The 24,317-nt window shown below is 43.6% G+C and overlaps 1 protein-coding gene across 2 annotated transcripts in view; it reads right to left on the reverse strand.

Moving 5' to 3' along the window:
* The window catches only part of SCNN1A (sodium channel epithelial 1 subunit alpha), a 114,751-nt gene that overhangs the window by 65,376 nt on the left and 25,058 nt on the right, over positions 1 to 24,317 (reverse strand). For both annotated transcript variants that reach the window (XM_077258241.1, XM_077258242.1), the window contains exons 7-9: positions 19,959 to 20,057; positions 15,166 to 15,283; positions 13,415 to 13,493 (exon numbers count right to left, since the gene is read on the reverse strand). In XM_077258241.1, the coding sequence (XP_077114356.1) occupies positions 13,415 to 13,493; positions 15,166 to 15,283; positions 19,959 to 20,057 (296 nt within the window). The remainder of the gene's footprint in view (positions 1 to 13,414; positions 13,494 to 15,165; positions 15,284 to 19,958; positions 20,058 to 24,317) is intronic.

The raw sequence follows: 24,317 nt of genomic DNA on the forward strand, positions 1-24,317 counted from the left end.
TCCGTTTTTCCGTGTTCGTTTTTCACTCCCCTCCTTCCCAGAGCCATAACTTTTTTATTTTTCCGTCAATTTGGCCATGTGAGGGCTTATTTTTTGCGGGACAAGTTGTAGTTTTTGTCGTGTACTAGAAAACGGGAAAAAAATTCCAAGTGCAGTGAAATTGCAAAAAAAGTGCAGTCCCACACTTGTTTTTTGTTTGGCTTTTTTGCTAGTTTCACTAAATGCTAAAACTGACCTGCCACTATGATTCTCCAGGTCAGTACGAGTTCATAGACACCTAAAATGACTAGGTTATTTTTTACCTAAGTGGTGAAAAAAAATTCCAAACTTTGCTAAAAAAAAAAAAAATTGCGCCATTTTCCGATACTCGTAGCGTCTCCATTTTTCATGATCTGGGGTCGGTTAAGGGCTTATTTTTTGCGTGCCGAGCTGGCGTTTTTAAGGATTCCAATTCGGTGCAGATACATTCTTTTGATCGCCCGTTATTGCATTTTAATGCAATGTCGCGGCGAACAAAAAAAACGTAATTCTGGCGTTTCGAATTTTTTTCTCGCTACGCCTTTTAGCGATCAGGTTAATGCTTTTTTTTATTGATCGGGCGATTCTGAACGCGCCGATACCAAATATGTGTAGGTTTCATTTTTTTTTTATTGATTTACAGTATTTTGATTGGGGCGAAAGGGGGGTGATTTAAACTTTTATATATTTTTTTTTTTTTCACATTTTTTTAACTTTTTTTTTTTACTGTTGCCATGCTTCAATAGCCTCCATGGGAGGCTAGAAGCAGGCACAGCGCGATCGCCTCTGCTACAGAGCAGCGATCTGCTGTTTGCTGCTATGTAGCAGAAAATCAGGTGTGCTGTGAGCGCCGACCACAGGGTGGTGCTCACAGCTGCCGGGGATCAGTAACCATAGAGGTCCCAAGGACCTCAATGGTTACTATTCTGAAGCATCGCCGACCTCCGATCATGTGACGGGGGTCGGCGATGCCATCATTTCCGGCCGCCCGACCGGATGCGGTAGTTAAATGCCGTTGTCTGCGTTTGACAGCAGCATTTAACTAGTTAATAGGCGTGGGCAGATCGCGATTCTGCCCGCGCCTATTACGGGCACATGCCAGCTGTTCAAAACAGCTGACATGTCCCGGCTTTGATGCGGGCTCACCGCCGGAGCCCGCATCAAAGCGGGGCTTCTGACCTCGGACGTTCTATCCCGTCCGAGGTCAGAAAGGGGTTAATACTGTAACCAGACTCCGTGATAGGGGAGGCCCCGGAGACCAGCTGGCTTATGATAGCGTAGCCTTGAATAGCATAGTAAGCGAAGCTCGCCTGGTGGATTTCCACATCCGGCACACCCCAGGTCATGGGGGTTTCACCTTTTTTAGGGGAAGCAGTAGGTCTAGGATAGATAGGTTTTTTTTTACAGGAGGAAGCCGTCTCTTCTGCAGTGTTCGCTGTTGAGGTGGAGTTCACCGATCACTGTTTCATTTTCTTTACTTTGAATGTTACAGAGACCCCCCCGGATGGGGAGAGGCCTATGGAAGCTGAATTCGTCCCTTCTGGAAGAAGCGAAATTAAGATAGTCCTTTGAGGAATTTCTTCAGAGCCAGGTACCTCTCTTGGGTCTTTGTAGCAGTAAGTCTGAGTGGTGGGAGATCTTGAAAAGAAGGGTCGCAAGGTTCTTCCGTCAGCTCTCGAGCCTCAGGGGCCTGAACAGGTACAGCCTGTGTAGCGCCCCAGAGTCCTGGTCATTGCAGTACTGTTGCTCCGCCGCTGAGGGGAGTGATGGTACGTCTGATGGCACTTAAGGAGTTCACCTGACCAGGTATCACAGACACCAATACACTTCATAGTCTGGCCTCCAGGGGGAGCTAAGGGCGCTATGTATTAGGCCACTCCTCACAATTTGGTAAAACTGGGGGTTGGATAGAAAGTTAGACAGAAGCTGACTGGGTTGGGACCAAGCAACATCCTGTGGCAGAGGGTGTTGCAGGGGAAGATTCAGGGGGTTCCTGTCAGGGGTGGGATCCTGAGAGAGGCCTAGCGAAAAGGACAGAACGTTAAGGAATCGCGCCTGCACTACATCGCAGCGGTATCTCAAGAAAGGACAAGAAGCAAGGTTTATTGTGGAGAGTGAGAAACGAGATCAAAGCAAAAAGGAGATAACACCAGTAGGAGTCGTGCTGTAAGATCGAGGCAACATCCTATTGAGGCGCGTAGCCGGTGGCCGGAACACCGAGGAAGTATTGGGCTCCAAGCATTACTTCAAACCAACGGCAGGACAGTTAATTATAGGTTGGCTGTCTCACCTAAATCACCTAAGCAGACATAGGGGCAACTGTGGGAGAGGGGCGTCACTAGGGTCCCAGAAGAACTCCAGGCCTACCCGTCATACGGGTGCGTCCTAGCCATATCATCTGGGGGACGGAGAAGAACATCAGAACAGACATAAGTTGTGGGAAAGAACATCAGAAACAGACACAACAGTTGTGAGGACTATCCCGTGGTGCTCAGCAGGGAAGTACTACAACACACAGGCGCTAGAAGGCACAGATTTCCACCTGCAAAGGGAACTCTGGAGGTGCCATCGGACCGGCCGGACTCAGACAGCCCTGTTAACCGTACTCTGGATTGAGGATCTTGAAGCCTTCAGTAAAGAGGTAAAGAGACTGCAACCCTGTGTCCTCGTTATTCACCGCGAATTGCACCATGCATCACCACCTACACCTTTCACTGGACGCCCCTTAGCAGGGTCACGGGCCGGGTCTAGCCACCGTGACAACCCCAGAACTGAGACAGAGAAGCCCGGTACCGAGTACCCCGCGGCCCTGCGTCTGGGGGCACTCCACCTCTATCGGGAGCTGGGGAGGAAACTCAAGCAGCTCGTCTCGACTGGAGGGGACTGAGAGGAAATCTCCAGGGTGAAGACCTTGCTCAAGGGGTGCCAGTATGATAGGCACACATCCTTGGTTTCTGAGAGGGATTTTGGGAGGTACCGCTCGCCCGACCCTTACAGAAACTGCAGGTTGTCAGTGAATTGTAAGATGGTGACAGGACTGATTGACAGTACGGGGTCCCTGAACTGAACTAGAATGCATGGTGTCTAGTGTCTACTCAGCGGAAAGTCCTCCCCAGGGAAGAGGTGATTAGTAGGGTTGAGCGAAACGGATCGTTCATTTTCATAAGTCGTCGACTTTTGGTAAAGTCGGCGTCTCATGAAACCCGACCCGATCCCTGTGTGGGGTCGGGCCATGCGGTACGTGATCTTGGCGCCAAAGTCGCGTTTCGTATGACGCGTTTAGCGCCATTTTTACAGCCAATGAAGGAGCGTGGGCAGAGTGATGACATAGGGGTTAGGGCGTGCACGCCTATCATCATTTTATCGCTTGTGCGCAGTAGCGATTTGGAATGTGTAAAACGAAATTTTCTGTGCTGGGACGGAGGGGGAGAGAGAGAGAGAGAGAGAGAGAGAGAGAGAGAGAGAGAGAGAGAGAAAAAAAAAATAAAAAAATAAAAATCCCCATTGACGTGCATAGGGTTTTGTGTTCCGGCCGATCCTCGACTTTGCGCATTAATCGGCCGATTTCGCCTGACTCGACTTTTCCAACAGTCGGGTTTCGTGAAACATGACTCGACCCTAAAAAAGTCAAGGTCGCTCAACCCTAGTGATTAGGAACATCCTGGGTGACCTGGCAAAAGTGCGCTTGCTGGAGTTTGAGAGGCTGGGTGCAGGGAGGGCCTCTCTTCTATGGAGGGGTTTCTCCTTTAATGTGCCCTAGGTTAGGTTCTGTGTGGCTGAGATAGGGTTGAATTAGTCTTTTTTATCCTTTTATCTTTATTTTGTAGGGTCAGATAGATGTGTAGGGACAGGGAGGGACAGATAGTGACAGTCTTTCGGGACAGGTAGTTAGTATTAGGTTGGTAGTGAGGGACAGGTAGGGGCAGGTAGGGAGAGATTGGTAGGGCTATAGGGACAGGATTTTCTCTTTTGTGTTGTTAGGGAGGGTCAGGGTGATGTGCGGTAGATTAGGGTGAGAGCCTCTATGGTCTCCAGTTCCTGGTGGTGGGCTGTAACCCTCACTTACAGATTTTTGTTTTGTAATTGGTAACCCGGGTATAGGGCTTGCAAGCATTGAACTTGGGCCTGTTCTTTGGTCATGGTTAAGGTGTGTAGTGGTTATTATTGATATGTTATTATTGATATATGATATTATAAGGTTGTATATTGCATGAGTACTATGATGCGTGTAGGGGGGATTTAGTTTAGGTGGGGGGTTTATTGGGGGTGGGGGGATGGGTTTTGGAGAATGGACGTCTGGCGGGATGCCAAGAAGAGGAAAAAAAGGCCATAAACTTTTATGGACCTTGCTGTGTAGGAAAGGCCACAAACTCTCCTGGGACCCGGTGTCATAGGCCACAAACTTTCGTGGGACCTTTGGGGGAATGGTGGTGGTTTAGTTAGGAGAAAAAAAAATAAATAAAAAAAAAAATAAATTTAAAATAAAAAAAAAAAAATAAATATATAAAAATATATAATTATGTTTCGGCCAGGTGGCCTATTTACTTTCTTTAGGGCAGTTGGCCAAATTTGTTTTTTTTTCTAGGGGTGAATGCGTGCGTATGAGTGTATGAGGGGAAAAAAGGAACATAGGAAGGGAAAAAAAGGATATAGGTTGAGGTCTCTTCCTTTGCTGGTTTTTTTTTAATGAAATAGAGGAACATTTTCTTTGTATAAATCTGCTGGACATTGGACTTTTGGGGATTGTGAATAATGGGTTTTGTTATTGAGTTTGTAAGTTTTGCCTGTAAGTTTTGTTTTGTATTTTTATAATAAAAAGTGATACAGGACATAACTCAGGATCAGTAAATGTATGTACACAGTGACTGCACCAGCAGAATAGTGAGTGCAGCTCTGGAGTATAATACAGGATGTAACTCAGGATCAGTAATGTAATGTATGTACACAGTGACTGCACCAGCAGAATAGTGAGTGCAGCTCTGGAGTATAATACAGGATGTAACTCAGGATCAGTAATGTAATGTATGTACACAGTGACTGCACCAGCAGAATAGTGAGTGCAGCTCTGGGGTATAATACAGGAGGTAACTCAGGATCAGTAATGTAATGTATGTACACAGTGACTGCATCAGCAGAATAGTAAGCGCAGCTCTGGGGTATAATACAGGATGTAACTCAGGATCAGTAATGTAATGTATGTACACAGTGACTGCACCAGCAGAATAGTAAGCGCAGCTCTGGGGTATAATACAGGATGTAACTCAGGATCAGTAATGTAATGTATGTACACAGTGACTGCATCAGCAGAATAGTAAGCGCAGCTCTGGGGTATAATACAGGATGTAACTCAGGATCAGTAATGTAATGTATGTACACAGTGACTGCATCAGCAGAATAGAGAGCGCAGCTCTGGGGTATAATGCAGGATGTAACTCATGATCAGTAATGTAATGTATGTACACAGTGACTGCACCAGCAGAATAGTGAGTGCAGCTCTGGGGTATAATACAGGATGTAACTCAGGATCAGTAATGTAATGTATGTACACAGTGACTGCACCAGCAGAATAGTGAGTGCAGCTCTGGAGTATAATGCAGGATGTAACTGAGGATCAGTAATGTAATGTATGTACACAGTGACTGCACCAGCAGAATAGTGAGTGCAGCTCTGGAGTATAATGCAGGATGTAACTGAGGATCAGTAATGTAATGTATGTACACAGTGACTGCACCAGCAGAATAGTGAATGCAGCTCTGGAGTATAATACAGGATGTAACTCAGGATCAGTAGTGTAATGTATGTACACGGTGACTGCATCAGCAGAATAGTGAGTGCAGCTCTGGAGTATAATACAGGATGTAACTGAGGATCAGTAATGTAATGTATGTACATATTGACTGCACCAGCAGAATAGTGAGTGCAGCTCTGGAGTATAATACAGGATGTAACTCAGGATCAGTAATGTAATGTATGTACACAGTGACTGCACCAGCAGAATAGAGAGTGCAGCTCTGGGGTATAATGCAGGATATAACTCATGATCAGTAATGTAATGTATGTACACAGTGACTGCACCAGCAGAATAGTGAGTGCAGCTCTGGGGTATAACACAGGATTTAACTCAGGATCAGTAATGTAATGTATGCACACAGTGACTGCACCAGCAGAATAGTGAGTGCAGCTCTGGAGTATAATGCAGGATGTAACTGAGGATCAGTAATGTAATGTATGTACACAGTGACTGCACCAGCAGAATAGTGAGTGCAGCTCTGGAGTATAATACAGGATGTAACTCAGGATCAGTAATGTAATGTATGTACACAGTGACTGCACCAGCAGAATAGTGAGTGCAGCTCTGGAGTATAATACAGGATGTAACTCAGGATCAGTAGTGTAATGTATGTACACGGTGACTGCATCAGCAGAATAGTGAGTGCAGCTCTGGAGTATAATACAGGATGTAACTGAGGATCAGTAATGTAAGGTATGTACATAGTGACTGTACCAGCAGAATAGTGAGTGCAGCTCTGGGGTAAAATGCAGGATGTAAGTCAGAATTATTACAAAATACGTAATGTATGAAATATTTATTATGACTGTAAATTACATTAAGCAACTGGCATCAGAGAAGTGATTTTCCTACAAGACGCAGAGCAGGACACCTGGGATTTCCCCAGTAATGCTGGCATTGCCCCGGCTGGTAAATTAATGATTAATTCCTGAGGTTTCAGTTGAAATATTTTATATTTTAGCTGGTGTGGTTGAATGATTTTGCTTTTTTTTTGGCACTAAAACTTCCCAAAATGTTTCACAGCTTGAGCTACATCAGGTTTTGTTAAGGTCGTTACACGGAAACAAATACATTTCCTACATTTCATTGTTGCAAAGTCAAAGGTTTTGACCACAGATTACAGGACCCAGGCCAGTTATGCTGCACTCCGTCAACCGGGCAGATAAACCGCTCACATAAAGGAATCTGCATACTTTTCAATTTGATAGCGCAAAAAAGGACATAGATTATGCAAAATCATTTAGGAAGTGGACATTTTTAATGTCCTCCTCCAGCTGAGAAGCCGCATTCTCATGGGTGCTGTTTTCAGCAGGAGGAGGCCGATGGACACCTCTGGTCATCTGCTGCTCCACTATGCATTGTGAATTCTGCATCTGTCCGTGAGCTGAATCACAAGAGAAAGCAAGTCATGCAGCAAGACAACGACCCACCGCCACAAGAATGGTTAAAGAAGAATAAAGGTAAAGCTTTGGAATGGCCAAGTCACAGTCCTGACCTTAATACTACAGAAATGTTGTGGAAGGACCTGAAGCGAGCAGTTCATGGGAGAAAACTCTCCAACATCACAGAGTAGAAACTGATTTGTAAGGGGGAATGGTCTAAAATTTCTCCAAGCCAATGTGCAGGACTGATCAATAATTACTGGAAACTGTTTACATGCTGTCATAGGGATACTGCAACAGAGAGGGGCCAGAAGATCATGGCGTCTCGTTTTACAAACTCCTGCACTGGTTAGAAGTACTTCACCATTTTATTAAACAGTGCAGTTTTTTACTTGCTGTTGGTGCAAGAGTTAATCTATTCAGGTGAAGTTCCTACTTGGATTGTCTCAGCAGTTCAGTGTTGATCACTCCCCTCTGATATGCTCGCTTCTGACTCTTAGGAATTGCCAGTGTTAGCTCTTACTGACTAGTTAGCAGTTGGAGGTGTAGTTTGTGGTTGGAGTTGGCATTTGGAGATTTGTTCAGGAGATTGTTGCTTAGAGTTTTGTTTACGTGCACATCCTCATCCTCTCTTATTTGGTTTCTCCTTCTTTTTCTCCCCTGCATCCCACTCTGTTTTTTGGTGTGTGTATTTTGTATAGTTGGTATTTTCATTTAACCCTCTCCATCTTCCCTTGTTTTTTTGGTTAGTGTTATCTTATACATTTCGGCTTTCCACCTCCCTGGGTGGGGGAGGGTGCAGATAATGGTTGTTATAGAAGCATAGCAAGGCACGTAAGCATGGCGTCTCCACCTTCATGAGTAATCCGGGGAACAGTGATTAACTAGGGCGCCCCTAGTTCTAAGGACCTGGTTTGTGCCCATAGTCCCAAGGCACATTAACTCTGGCCCATACCTTTTTTGATTCATCATGGATCCGATGGCTGCGCTGACAGAGCAACTCAGTTTGGAGGTGGCAGACTTGAGCACATTTGTTTTGCAGCGCCCAAACACTTCAGGCTTAGGGCTCGCGGCTTTCAGGCATACCCTGATGGAGCCCAAGATCACTCTACTGGATAAGTTCTCTGGCAGTTGGGATAAGTTTGTTGTTTTCAGGGATGCCTGTAAACTCAATTTTAAATTACGTCTTCACTCCTCAGATACTGAGGAACAACTAGTGGGGATCGTAATTTCTCTCCTCCAGGGTGACCCCCAAGTCTGGGCATTTTCTCTTCCGTCTGACACTCGCGGTCTCTTTGGACGATTGAGGATTTTTTTCTGGCTGTGTCATATATACGACAACCCCGACTGCATCTCTCTTACCAAATCTAAACTACATCCACTTCAGCAGGGAGACCGGCCAGCGGAGGAGTATTGATCTTAGTTACGAAGCTGGTCCATGGACACTAAGTGGAATGACCCTGTGCTCCGTAGTCAGTTCTGTCAGGGGCTTTCGGTGAGGGCAAGGGATGAGTTTGAGACCCCGGTTTCCCTGGAGGCAGCCATGCCTCTGGCTATCCATGTGGACCACCTTCTTCACCATAGACCTAACGAGACACCTCAATTTTCGGGGGGCCCAGCGTCATGGGAACCTAGGGTTGAGTCAACCAAGAAACCCATGCAGGTGTGTGGGGGGGATTTGCTTTATTGACCCTCCTGCAGTTCGGCGTAAAGGGAGCGTGTGTTTTTTCTGTGGTGGGAAGGGTCATTTTGTGGGTAGTTGTCCTTCCATACATAACCGCAAACAGCCGCAGGAAAACTAAGGAACCCGGGTTGCGGGGAGGTTAGCAACCTGGGTGTACATGTTTACTCTGTGAGTAGGTCACAATTTTTTTTTACCGGTGAGATCCATTTTGGCAAAAGTAAGGTTATTTCAGCCTTTCTGGACAGTGGGATGGCGTTTAATCTGATTGATGCCAGGTTCATCCGGGACCAGGGTCTCAAGCCATATAAACTGTCTAGACCAATACCCATAATCGCCATTGACTGTAGACCCTAGAGTAGGGTATTTTACCCAGGTTGTTTGAGTGATACAACTGTGGGTAGGGCCATGCACTCGAAATTTAACGATTGCTATGTGCTAGAGGGCTTGCCCTCTCCTGTGGTTCCAGGACTACCTTGCCTTATGATTTATGCAGAAATATGACAATTTTTGAAGGGTTCACAAACTTTCAAGCAGAGCTGTAGATGCAGGAAGCTCAGGAAGCTCTGACTGCTGATGCAACTTGCTGGCACCCAGCGCAGCAAATTTTTCTGGAGCTTTTGATTTTTGGGTAGATTTTGGAAGGCTTCGTTAACAGCTGGGAGATTTTCCAAGGGTCTGCAAAGTCTCTTAGACCTCCGGGAAAAGTTGACCAGTATGTTTGTTTTTTTTTTTCTGTATTATCACGGTAATAACTTGTCACTCCAGGATTGTGTCGAGCCCAAGGGAACCATAATTAACTCAGAGACCACCAACTGCACTATCTTAATGGGAAATAACTGCTTTGTGTGCTAGCGAGAAGTGGAAATAAGCATCTGTCTGGTAGTTTCCCCTCCAGGATGCCGGCTTTGACATTCCTCATTATTCCATTTTTTTTTTTAATCTAAAGCACAATTCTCACTTGCGTATCCTTTTTTAGAGTAAAGTGGCATCTTTTTCCATTTCCAGCATTTTGTAGTCTCCCTATTACCTTCCTACGGGCTATTAAAAAATCCTTAGAAAAATTACCAAAAAGTGAGTCTGAAATGAAGCAATATATAATGTCTCCGCCACTCGCGCTCCTGGGGTTCTGCGCAGGTGCAGAGGAAGCCCGTGCCTTACATACAAACTAACTTCCTAAAAATAAGTCACATGGATTTCTTTTAGCTTGCGACACCGGCCTTGTCTCCATACTGTTGAGACACTTGTGGAAACGAGAAGTTTCTTGGAATTTGTGTCCCTGAAGGTATGAAATGGAGAAGTCACTTGGTTAACTTATTGAGCAAATGGATCAAGGTGCGGACATGTAGTTTGAAATTTATTATAGGCTGTCATAGATGGCGGGAAAGTGTATGCATCATGGAAGGAGGCCAAGTGGCTGCCATGGGACCCTTGCCAAGAGGAGGTCCCAACTCTGCTGCCTTTGTGGACAAATTGCACTGTGCTCTAAATGGAATCTGCCTTGTTAAAAAGTGAGTAAATGGCTATAAAAGCCCTAAGGGAGGAAACAAACACGGGAGCCGTCTGTTCTAGGAGAAAAACCAGTCCAATGGGTGGTAAAACCTATAACGAGTTATGCCTGGTACACACCTGTGTTATTACGGCCTCTACTAAGCATCACACAGTGCATTCTTTTATTTGGAGTTTCTTTTTAAAGGGAACTTGCCATGTCCCCAAATGCTATTAACTTGCCGATATAGGGTTAATCTGCAGGTTAATAGTTGTAGAAAGGTGCCAGGGCACAGTACTGGGAGAAAATGAACTTTTTCCCCTCCAAGGAGCAAGCACAGCTACAATCGCCACCGCTCAGTACTCTGTGAGCAGAGTGGAGCAGCCCGGTCCTTTGATTGACAGCTCACTCTGCATGTGCACTGAGCAAAGAAGTAAAAAAAAAACCTTACAAGTTTGGTATCTTCGTAACCGCACTGACCTGGAGAATCATGTTCCCTGGCCTTTTTTGCTATATAATGAATGTAGTATAAATACTATCCAAAAAGCAATGGTGGAATTACATTTTTATGTTACCATTTCACCACATTTGGATTTTTTCTCCTGTTTTTCAGTAAACTTTAGGGTAAAGTGAATAGGATCATTCAAAATTTCACCTCATTCCTCTGAAAAAAAAGCTCTCATATGATTAGGGCAATGGAAAAATTACAAAGACTCTTGAAAGAGGAGGAGCAAAAAAACAAAGGTGCAAAAATGAAAACTGTCCGAGACACGCAGAGATTAAAACTTAAGGACCACAATAAATCAGCACAATTACTGCAAAAATGGAGTCTTGGAGAACTTGTCATAGACCTTTGTCAAGGGGTTACCTGTCCTCCTTATAGACCTCTCTTAAGGGGTTTTCTGACCTTTCCATAGACCTCTGTTAAGGGGTTATCTGTCCTCCTCAAAAGACCTCTGTTATGGGATAATCTGATCTCCCCATAGACCTCTGTTGAGGGGTTACCTGACCTCTCCATAGACCTCTGTTAAGGGGTTATCTGACCTCCTCATTGACCTCTGTTGAGGGGGTTATCTGACCTCCTCATTGACCTCTGTTGAGGGGTTATCTGACCTCCTCATTGACCTCTGTTGAGGGGTTACCTGACCTCTCCATAGACCTCTGTTAAGGGGTTATCTGACCTCCTCATTGACCTCTGTTGAGGGGTTACCTGACCTCTCCATAGACCTCTGTTAAGGGGTTATCTGTCCTCCTTATAGATCTCTGTTAAGGGGTTATCTGTCCTCCTTATAGACCTCTGTTAAGGGGTTATCTGACCTCCTCATTGACCTCTGTTAAGGGGTTATCTGACCTCCTCATAGACCTCTGTTAAGGGGTTACCTGTCCTCCTTATAGACCTCTGTTAAGGGGTTATCTGACCTCCTCATTGACCTCTGTTAAGGGGTTATCTGACCTCCTCATAGACCTCTGTTAAGGGGTTATCTGTCCTCCTTATAGACCTCTGTTAAGGGGTTATCTGACCTCCTCATTGACCTCTGTTAAGGGGTTATCTGACCTCCTCATTGACCTCTGTTAAGGGGTTATCTGACCTCCTCATAGACCTCTGTTAAGGGGTTACCTGTCCTCCTTATAGACCTCTGTTAAGGGGTTATCTGTCCTCCTTATAGACCTCTGTTAAGGGGTTATCTGACCTCCTCATAGACCTCTGTTAAGGGGTTATCTGACCTCCTCATTGACCTCTGTTGAGGGGTTACCTGACCTCTCCATAGACCTCTGTTAAGGGGTTATCTGACCTCGTCATAGACCTCTGTTAAGGGGTTATCTGACCTTCTCATAGGCCTCTGTTAAGGGGTTATCTGTCCTCCTTATAGATCTCTGTTAAGGGGTTATCTGTCCTCCTTATAGACCTCTGTTAAGGAGTTATCTGACCTCCTCATAGACCTCTGTTAAGGGGGTTATCTGACCTCCCCATAGACCTCTGTTAAGGGGTTTTCTGACCTTTCCATAGACCTCTGTTAAGAGGTTATCTGACCTCCTCATAGACCTCTGATAAGGGGTTATCTGACCTTCTCATTGACCTCTGTTATGGGGTTATCTGACATTAGAAAAAATACCTTCCGCAGGTTCAGCCCCACAATGCCAAACTGCAATACCAAGCATGACCTGAGATAAGGTGTGGCACTGTTTCCAGAAGACAGACGCCGCCATGTTGTACTAATTGTAATGACCCCTATTAAAATCTCTGTTGATAGATATTTGTATCCAGAGCTGAGCTATCAGAGATTGAAGTTACAGATGGCCTCCGGGAAAGGGAACTTCCTTATTGTGAGGAAAAACAGGAAATTAAAGAGGAAGTGGAAGAATAAAGTATAAAGTGGACGTAAATTCAGAGTTTAGTCATAGTTAACAAATATTAAGGCTTTATACTAATAGCCATGATTCATAATAAAAAGTTGCAAACAACTTTGGATAGCTTTTTTTTAGATGTTCGCAAGTGTTCTATCGTAATTAACATATTTTTCCTATTTATACATGTATTTAATTTTTATTATTATGTTTAAGATTTTTTAAAAATATTTTTTCATTTTTTTAGTTGCAGCACGCATATAGTTTTCCAGCAAAGTGAATGTGATTTGTAGAAATCTCCCGCCCATTATGTTTCTTTTTTAACTCATTGTACACTGACCTCCGATGCGTGTTTCACTTGGGCAACACGTCGGTTTCTTTTATGTGCAGATTTTCCCAATTGAATTGTACTAGATGCTGAAAATCCGCAGGTAAAAAAAAAAAACACACGTAGCCTGCAGATTACTGCATCAATAAAGTTTTGTCAAAGCCAAATATCAAGTATAAAAAAAACAACTTTATTTAAAGTAGGAAGCACCAAAAAAAAAGAGGAAAAACCTCAGGGTCAAAAATACTAAAAATAAGTGTAAAAAACCTCACTTAATAGGCTCAGAAAATCTGCAACATCAGAAACTTAACAAATATTCATCGGGGGAACATAATCTACCGTAAGTCGTCGCCCCCAGCTCACGAATAATGCTCCTTACCTGCATGGTTTGCGGCATTTAGCGAAACATCCCAGCTGATGTAAACTTAATTTTTTATCCAGTTTGTAGTAACAGTAACCTGTTGGAACATTAACAAAACAGATATATTAATAAAAAAATGTTAATCATAGTGCTAAAATTACCATGAAAGCTGCACAGACTAACGCCGGTCAATTGAACTTGTTGTTGCACCCGCTTGTATTAAAGTGGACTGCAAGTATTTAAAGTCAGGCTCCTTCCATGGTTTATTTTCTCTAACATTAGATAGATAGATAGATAGATAGATAGATAGATAGATAGATAGATAGATAGATAGATAGATAGATAGATAATAGATAGAAGATCCTTTTACATGTAAAGTTTTGATTCCTAGTATAACTCATTTTCTATTTAGTACTTTGAATGCACAAGGGTGGTGCGGTGCCATAGGGTTGTCTTGAATGGTTTTGTGCCATTTTGCTTAGTACTATGAGTACACAAGGGTGGTCTTAATTTGCTTTGTGGCATTTTATTTAGTATTTTCAGTGCACATGGGTGGTTTCAAATGATTCTAAGTAATTTTGTTTAGTACTTTGAATGCACCAGTGTGGATCCAAAAGATTCTATGCAATTTTGTTTAGTACTTTGAGTACACAAGGGGGGTCTTAATGAGCTTCATGACATTTATTTTATTTAGTACTTTCAGTGCACAAGAGTGGTTTCAAAAGATTCTATGCAATTTTGTTTAGTACTTTGAATGCACAAGGCTCGTCATAACGGGATTTGTGTCCTGTTGTTTAATACTTTGTGTACACAAGGGTGGACTTAATTTGCTTTGTGGCATTTTATTTAGTACTTTCAGTGCACAAGGGTGGTTTCAAGCGATTCTGTGTCGTTTTGTTTAGCATTTTGAAAGAACAAAGATGGTCTTAAAGGATTTTATGTTATCTAATTTAGTACTTTGAATGCACAAGGATGGTCTTAAAGGGTTTTGTGTCATTTTCTTTAGTACTTTGAATACACAAGGGTGATTTCAATGGGCAATGTGCTCTAGAGGCTCAGTAAAGGGGTTGCCTCATCTACGTCATTTGCTGACCTTAATAAGAATATTTAATTTTTGAGAACCCCCCCTTTATCAAACATATATTATATGACCACCTTTTCATGCTAAATTCACTAAAGTCAACTGGTTGCCAGATTTTGTGGATTTAGATAAGGGTTGTCTTATTGGACACTATTTGCCATCCTAAATGGAGTCTATCAGCATAAAATGACTGTTCAAACCAAGCACAAGCATTTTGGACAAGTAGTTCAGGGCACCTTCCTTTCTATCTACTAGTTTTCCGTCTCTTTCTTGATTGATAGCTTTGGTTTTACAAGAGCTGAGGTGGATGGAAAAAGGTGGAAAACAAGTAGGTCACAAGGTGCAATGGACTAGTCTGCCCTGCCGATGGTGCACCAAGTGCCCGTGCTTGGTTTGAACAGTCATTTTGTGCTGGCAATGGAGAAACGAGTGGGTTACGTCTGCGCTGCCATGTAGGAAGGATGAGAGATGCCAATCCGAGTACGACTGGTTTATTGGTCAACGCCTTTCGAAGTATACATACTTCTATTTCAGGACAAATCTCTGTTATTGCGTTCATATACGGAAACATTAACTGCAATGAAACGGTTCACAAAACGTAGTGCAAGGAATCCTATATTGGGGAGCACAAGTGTTTTCCAACCCCCCCCCCCGTTAGATTAATAACCCGCCACTGTCATCCTCTTACCCCAGCTCGGGTGCTTCTCGTAGTCGCAGAACTCTGCTCCTTCAGGAAGAGGATAAAAGGCGTAAGCACAACCGCAGCGCTGCACCATGATGGTCTGAAAGCAGGAGCGCACACAGACCTAGAGGAAGGCCGGGGCGAGAGGGGAAAGAGGCCGTTATTAATTCTGTGGGGTTACACTAAAGCCACCAAAAAGTGCAAATAAAACAATTCTGTTCTTGGTAAGATGCTGCGCCGGCGTCCTGTGCTGCACTGCAGTGTGGGGGATGTAGTCATTAGTGATGAGCGAACGTGCTCGGAAAGGGTGTTATCTGAGCATGCTCGGGTGTAACCGAGTAACTTCGGAGTGCTCGAAAAATATGTTCCAGTCCCTGTGGCTGCATGTCTCACGGCTGTTCAACAGTCGCAACACATGCAGGGATTGTCTGTTTGTTAGACAGCAGAAGGAAACTACAATAAAGTAGACTTTTATTAGTCCTATTATCTATCTATTATCTATCTATCTATCTATCTATCTATCTATTACTTATCATCTATCTATTATCTGTCTATTATCTATTTATCTATCTATTATCTATCTATCTATTATTTATCATCAATCTATCTCTTATCTATCTATTATCTATGTATTATCTATCATCTATCTATTATCTATTTATCTATCTATCTATCTTTTATCTTTCTATCATCTATCAATCTATCTATCTATTATCTATTTATCTATTATCTATCTATTATCTATCTATCTATCTATCTATCTATCTATCTATCTATCTATCTATCTAATGCTTCCTGTAGTTCCCTCCTCTTTATAAATGTTCCTCAATCTCCCTCTGTTTTTAACAAATTCATGTAGTGTAAACAGTAAATAGAAGACATGGAGGAGGGGAAGGAGGGAGATGCAGCTGCAGATTTATATGGCCCATTTACGCTTTAAGATTATCTTGCAAAAGTATTCCTAGGATTGTTCAGTGTAAACATGCTACCGCTCGGTTGCTCGTTCACCAGGTGTAATGATCTTTTGTTCTACACTTAGTTCTCGGCAGCACATCATCCTGTGCAAAATATGAATGTTGCTGTAGAGGACAATGAAAACTGAATGATCCATTACAGATAGTTCAGTGTGTTTCATCATCTTCCTGTGTAAATAGCTTATTAGACATTAAATATTTACCAATCAGTGGTTGTTTAATGACACTGGTCAGTTTGTCTCATCGAACCCTACACTTTTTTTTTTTTTAGTAAAAAGCCTGAAGAAGAACGTCGGGTGACATCAGACATGTGATTGGCTTAGACCTCACTGCGCTATGCTGACATCACAGCAGGAGGGTCCACGTCTACAGCTGCTACGTGGGGGATTACTGTGTATATAAATGTGAAAGTGCTCACAAGGAATGGACACTGAATGCAGAAGTCTATATCGTGTACACATTATATAGTGGAATGTCAAATTTTGGGCACCTGTGATCAAAATTACTGTTATTGTGAACAGTTAAGCAAGTTGCAGATGAGATGATCTCTAAAAGGCCTACAATTAAAGATGACACATTTCCTTTGCTTTTTAGGCTTTTTATTTTCATATTTTACGTTACTTCATGGATAGCACCCTCTTTTGCAAGTATCACAGCTTGTAAATGCTTTTTTGTAGCCAGACAAAAGTCTTTCAATTCTTGTTTGAGGTATTTTCATCCATTCTTCCTTGGAGAATTCCTCCAGTTCTGTGAGATTCCTGGCTCGTCTTCCATCCTCTGCTATTTTGAGGTCTAGCCACAGATTTTCAATGATATTCAGATCAGGGGACTGTGAGGGCCATTGTAAAACCTTCAGCTTGCGTCTTTTGAGGTCGTTTATTGTGGATTTTGACGTGTGTTTAGGATCATTATCGATTTGTAGAAGCCATCCTCTTCCTCTTTTCAACTTTACAGATGGTGTTACATTTGCATCAAGAGTTTGTTGAAATTTCATTGAATCCATTCTTCCCTCTACCCGAGAAATGTTCCCTGTGCCATTTGCTGCAACACAACCCCAAAGCATGATTGATCCTCCCCAATCTTAATGGTTGTTGAGATGTTCTTTTCCTGAAATTCTTTGCTTTTTTTCTCCACACATACCTTTGATCATTGTGGACACACAGTTCTATTTTAACCTCATCAATCCGCAGGACTTGTTTCCACAATGCATCAGCTTGTTTAGATGTTTTCTTGCATACTTCTAACACTGGTTTTCTTCTGATGAATCTTCCATGAAGGCCATATTTGTGCAGGTGTCTCTGAACAGTAGAACAATGTACCACGACCACAGAGTCTGCTAAATCTTTCTGAAGGTCTTTTACAGTTAAGCAGGGGTTCTGGTTAGCTTCTCTGGCAATCCTACGAGCAGCTCTCACTGAAATTTTGCTTGGTCTTCCAGACCTTATCTTGACCTCCACTGTTCCAGGTAACTGTCATTTCTTAATTACATTTCTGAGGAAATGGCAAGTTGAAAACGCTTTACTATCTTCTTATAGCCTTCTCCTGCTTTGTGGGCCTCCACCATTTTCATTTTCAGAGTGCTAGACAGCTGCTTAGAAGAACCTATGGCCGCTGTTTTTTGTCACAAAATTAAAGGCGGCTGGGTTTTTATAAAGCTGGGAAATTTGCATCACCTGGCTTTTCGCAAAAATGGAATATCCCAAAGTCATTAAGGGGTTAAAATTTGGTTTCACACCCTTTTAAATAAATAACTGCAGTCCATCACTTCCGATAATGTATTCTTTGATTTTAATAGTCTGCTTAATGTACATTTTAACAGTGATGAGCGAACGTGTTCGGATAAGGTGTTATCCCAGCATGCTCGGGTGATAACCGAGTGTCTTTGGCGTGCTTGAAAAATGTGTTTGAATCCCCGCACCTGCCTGCCTTGCGGCTGTTCGACAGCTAAAACACATACAGGAATTACTAAATAAACAAAGGCACCGCGCCAACTAGATACATAATACGTGAATATACAGAGTGAGCGTCTAACTGGACGCAGCGTGATGCACAATGAGAATATAGGTAGTATCAATAGCAGAATAGGTGCCTATTATGTCCGAAATTCCACTTGAATTGCGTGGCTGCTATTAAAAAGGAAACATACACTTACTGGCTAATGATGTAGCTGCTTGTAAGGGTAATACGTTCTCAGGAGAGCTGCAATAGTCCTAATAGCTTGTAGAAACAGGATCGCCAGCGGCCCATAGAAGTATTAGTCCAGTATCCAGAGTGGCGATATCCAGGGCAGCGGCGTGGGGCGGCACAAACACCCGAAAATGAAGGGAGCGTCCTCCCTGGTGAGTGTGTGCCCGCCGCGCACGTCAGGAACACCGCTTGCCGGCACACGTGGACCAGGGGAAGCTGGTGCACGGAGCGGTGAAAAAAAAGGGGGCGTGGTAAAGGTGCAAACCTATTGGGCCACTAACAACGTGAAGAGGAGAAATAAATAAGGGTTTAACTATACATAGTAAAAACCGGGAAATATCCAATAGGTTTGCAGTGTCCCAGGGGCTGGTGCATTATGGGGGCACATGGTGCTTTAAAAGGACTAAGAGACCGCCAGTATCCTCAGCCCTGACGAAGAAGGTCCGTAGACCTTCGAAACGCGTAGGCAAGTGTGGTCCTGTGCGGCATCCGTCCTCTGTCTTCTTGTTTTGGTGACGTCACCTTTACCACGCCCCCTTTTTTTTCACCGCTCCGTGCACCAGCTTCCCCTGGTCCACGTGTGCCGGCAAGCGGTGTTCCTGACGTGCGCGGCGGGCACACACTCACCAGGGAGGACGCTCCCTTCATTTTCGGGTGTTTGTACCGCCCCACGCCGCTGCCCTGGATATCGCCACTCTGGATACTGGACTAATACTTCTATGGGCCGCTGGCGATCCTGTTTCTACAAGCTATTAGGACTATTGCAGCTCTCCTGAGAACGTATTACCCTTACAAGCAGCTACATCATTAGCCAGTAAGTGTATGTTTCCTTTTTAATAGCAGCCACGCAATTCATGTGGAATTTCGGACATAATAGGCACCTATTCTGCTATTGATACTACCTATATTCTCATTGTGCATCACGCTGCGTCCAGTTAGACGCTCAGTCTGTATATTCACGTATTATGTATCTAGTTGGCGCGGTGCCTTTATTTATTTAGTATTTCCCTTTGTTATTCGACAGAATCAGCACAGTTACTGTCTAGGCACCTGCAGCCTTCTTGTTCACTCCCCTGGGAGCGCCGGTGTGTGTTTATTTCTTTGTTGGTTCACATACAGGAATTGCCTAACAACAAGCTCATCGCTACATGATAACTACCCCCTGATGAAGCTTGATGTGAAACTCGCGTCATGTGCATTTTCTATAGGTGAGGCTTTACTAATACCACTGTGTACTTTATTATATATGACACCCGCCTTCTTCTTTACTGTTTTTGCCTCTAAGCATTCACAACCCTGGACTCTGACTCTTTTTCTTCTAAGATTATCCTCAGTGCTAAGATATTAATTGCTTGTACTACCTATTTTCTAAACATCCAGGAGTCCGGCGTCATTGCTCGTCTGGATGTTACTTTATGTATTATTTGTTGTTTTTTAATCATGTGTTAATAAAAATATACTTTTTTTTCATTTTTTAAGTTTTGCACATTTTTGCTGTAGGTTTCTGTTGTTATTGACTGCAGCATCTATGGGATTAATCTGCAGGGTCCGGTCTCATTGCATGTCAGCTGATCGCGGGGGGGCGGGGGGTTACCATTATAGGCATCAAGGGGATGAATTTGAACTCCTTGTTGTTACCTGTTGAGTGTAGTCACTGTTGTATAAATTCACCACACCGACATCGCTGCCATCTTCTGAGCAGTCACTGTAGTCTCCACCGAGGCGGCTCACTGTTTCCTGTTTTGAGAAGATAAATTAAAGATACATTTAAAGGGGTTGTCAGGACTGTCATAGTGATGACCTACTGCTCCGTACATTGCTTATATCCGGCCACTATGTACAGTAAGTAGTAATCAGCTGATCGGTGGGGGTGTCGGGTGTTGGACCCTGACCCATCTCGAATTGACGACCTAGTCTCTGGATAGGGCAACATTTTTTTGGGTTCCAGACTACCTCTGTAACCAGAACTATGACACTGACAACATGAATGACATATTGGAATTTCCAATGATATTAGCCGTATTAGGCCACGTTCACACGTTCAGTATTTGGTCAGTATTTTGCATCAGTATTTGTAAGCCAAAACCAGGAGTGGGTGATAAATGCAGAAGTGGTGACGTGTTTCTATTATACTTTTCCTCTCCGGATTTTGGCTTACAAATGCTGATGTAAAATACTGAACGTGTGAACATGGCCCTTAGACATCAGTTTTCTTTTGTTATACACGACAAACAGACTGTTATTCATCACTGCTCTGGATCCGATAATCTTCCATTTTTCCTCTGTTTCCGTTTTTTACCAGCCGTGAGCATTGTGTCAAATCCATGCCCATCCTTACCCACCAGTAATCTTAATGCGTCTAAAGGAATGAATTGTAAGAAGACATATGATTTAAAGAGTTACCAATGTTTTCATTTTTATTTCATAAAATCGATAGTACAAGTGAAAAGAAGAAACTTTGTAATATATCTTATCAGAGAAATCTACTTCTTTCTCCTCCTAGACTGATCATTCATTCTCAAAATCTGTATTCATTGATGAGAGGATGTTACATTAATGAAAGATGACAGTTGGTGCTTTAAAAATTCTACGAAGAGGGGAGGAGCTAGAGGTGGAGACAGACATTCTGGGGAGGAGCTAGAGGGGGAGACAGACATTCTGGGGAGGAGCTAGAGGTGGAGACATACATTCTGGGGAGGAGCTAGAGGGGGAGACAGACATTCTGGGGAGGAGCTAGAGGCTGACACAGATATTCTGGGGAGGAGCTAGAGGTGGAGACAGACATTCTGGAGAGGAGCTAGAGGTGGAGACAGACATTCTGGAGAGGAGCTAGAGGTGGAGACAGACATTCTGGGGAGGAGCTAGAGGTGGAGACAGACATTCTGGGGAGGAGCTAGAGGTGGAGACAGACATTCTGGGGAGGAGCTAGAGGCTAACACATACTTTCTGGGGAGGAGCTAAAGGCTGACTGACATTCTGGGGAGGAGCTAAAGGCCGACACAGACATTGTAGGGAGGAGCTGGAGGCTGACACAGACATTGTAGGGAGGAGCTGGAGGCTGACACAGACATTCTGGGGAGGAGCTAGAGGGCGATACAGACATTCTGAGAAGGAGCTAGAGGCTGACACAGACATTCTGGGGAGGAGCTAGAGGCAGACACAGACATTCTGGGGAGGAGCTAGAGGCAGACACAGACATTCTGGGGAGGAGCTAGAGGCAGACAGACATTTTGGGGAGGAGCTGGAGGCGACACAGATGGAGTGCCCGCTAGGACCGTGGAGTACTCGGTAGCAGGCCTGTTTCTTAAAGGGATGTGTCATGGCAGCAGTGACCCGCTCCGTGGCCCTGGGAATCCAATAAAAGGATAAATGGAAATACAAAATAAAGTCTAATGTAGTGTTCATGACGCCACCTGTGGTACTTGGCTAGGGATGGCCGACGCTGCTTAGGCTAGGTTCCCATTGCATTCAGTGACTCCGTTAAATGGACTATGCTACACCGCGGCATAACGCGGTGTAACGTAGTCCGTTAACGTCGCCATTGAATGCAATGTCAGACACATCGCTAGCGCACGCCCACAACGGGCGTGCGCTAGCGATGTGCCGTCATTGAGTGACGGACCCAAGACGCAGGCTGCAGCGTTTCCGGGTCCATCACTGCTAGCGCGTTGGAACGTCGGCACTTGCGTTAACAGCAGCCCGTTAGTGTATGTGCTGAATGGGCTGCTATTAATGCAATGTGAACCTAGCCTTAAAGGGGTCCTCTGTGGATGATGCTATTGCAGCGGAGATGGTATAGTTACCCACAGTTAGAACTTACTCCCCAGTGCTCCTGGTAAATTTGGTAAGGGTGATAGAGGGTGAAATGCAGGAAAGAATTGGAGGACACAAGGTTGCAGTCTCTTTACCTTTTACTGGTGCAGTTCAGGTACACGTTACAGGCGGTCTTTGGAAGCCTGGAAGCGATTCGGAATCCCCTTAGCCAAGTGGGGTTGGAAGCCTTCCTTAATGTGCTGTGTTCTCAGTCCCTTGTTGCCTGTGGCTCTGCTCAAGTTCCTCTCTCACTCTGTCCCTTTAGGTGGACACTACCCATATGGCAGGCAACTCAAACCTTTTTACAGGGGTCCCTTTCTCGTGGTGACTCCAGGCTCTATCTGCTGCTATGCCTTCGGGTGTAGTTGTGGCCAGGAGACTTGGAATCTCCTGTCCGCCGGTTTCTGCTGTGGGGCATACAGTTACCCCCACTACTTCGGACTTCTGGCCTCTGGTTACTTGCGCTGAAACCTGGAGTGAGCCCAACCGCAGCTCCACTCCAGCTTCTCTCTCCTCCTGTGCTCCTTCTTCCCTCACTGTCTCCTACAGACTGTCTGACTCTCCTGTCAGGAGCTGCAGAACCGCACGTCTGATCGGCTCCAGCTCTCCTCACAAACTCGCCACTAACTCATCCTCCAGCCAGAATATATAGGGGAGTTACCCTCTAACCGGGTCTCGAGCTCTCCCTTCTGGCCTGGAGTCAGAACAGTGTTGTATGTACGTGTTACCTGTTAAAGGGATCCTTGTCGCTTCCAGGCATGGCATCACCCTCCCCGTGAGGAAGGCAATACCACTGTAACAACCGGCTTCCTAGGGTGTTACACAGGCATTCTGGGGTGGAGCTAGAGGCAAGCACAGATATTCTGGGGAGGAACTAGAGGACTACACAGACATTCTCCTGCACGTTCTCCTGAAACGTCAGTTACAGCTCTCTATAGAACTTTACAAATACCTAATGTCATCTTTTATCTCAGTAATGGGAAAATCTTTATTCATTAAGACACATTTTACCTGAGAATGCAGAATTTTGAGAATGAAAGATGCATCCAGGGGAAAGAAGCAGATTTATCTGATAAGATATATTACAAAGTTTCTTGGAACTGATCTATGATTTAAAGCAGGTTCTTAACCTAATAAGATGGGGTAATTTTTTATTTTATCCACTTCCATTTTTTAACTCCACTTCTAACAAGAGCCACAACTTTTTTACTTTTCAGCTGATATGAACGATCAAGGGCTTGTTTTTTTGCGAGACGAGTTGTAGTTTTGAACAACACCATTCACTTTACTATACAATGTACTGAAATACTTCCATGTCCTCTGAAATCGTATTTTGGGTTTTATTACTTACTGTGTTTACTTTGCTGTAAAACTGAGCTGGCAACATGATTCTCCAAGTTTATGGCAAAACCAAACTTTTTAAAAAAAAAATTTAGTGGTTAAAAAAATTGTAAACTTTAAAGAAAAATTACATTTGTGCCCCTGTTTTTTTGAGACCGGTAACTTATTTTTTTTCACCAATAGACATGTGTGAAGGAAGGCCCACACAAATTAATTTTTGCAGCTTGAGCTGAAATTCTGATCAATACCATTTTTGGGGTACATACAACATTTTTCTTCAGGCATTTAGTGGGGAAATTATGCAACGAAAAAAATAATTCTAGCTTTTTGATTTTTTATTTTCCATTTTAGCAGCCACTGTATGGGAGAAATATTTTTATATTTTATTAGTTCACCATATTTGGTGTTTATGACAAAAGTAAATATGTTTATTATTTTATTACCTTTTTTCTTTCATTTTTCTACTTTCGAGAAGAAGGGGGGAGTGATTTAAACTTTTATTTATTTTTTTACATTTTTAATTAGTCCCCTTAGGGAACTTGAACCTTCAATCCCTTGAACGCCTATGCAGTACACTGCAATACTTCAGTATTGCAGTGTATTGTGAACCCGAGAATCTCCTATAAAGCCCAAGTACATCGATCAGGTGGGATGATGGCCATCAGAACTAACAGCCACCATTTTGAAGCAGCACTTAAGAGGTTAAAATGGTGCGATCAGAGCTAGAGCCGATCAAATCAGATACTGTCAAGTGCCAGGCATGTAACACTGATGGTCAACCTCAATTTCTGAGCCCACTCCATACACTATTTTTTGTGACTATACAAGTAAAACAACATTTGA

This window comes from Ranitomeya variabilis, chromosome 4 (genome assembly GCF_051348905.1).
Source record: "Ranitomeya variabilis isolate aRanVar5 chromosome 4, aRanVar5.hap1, whole genome shotgun sequence".
NCBI lineage: Eukaryota > Metazoa > Chordata > Amphibia > Anura > Dendrobatidae > Ranitomeya > Ranitomeya variabilis.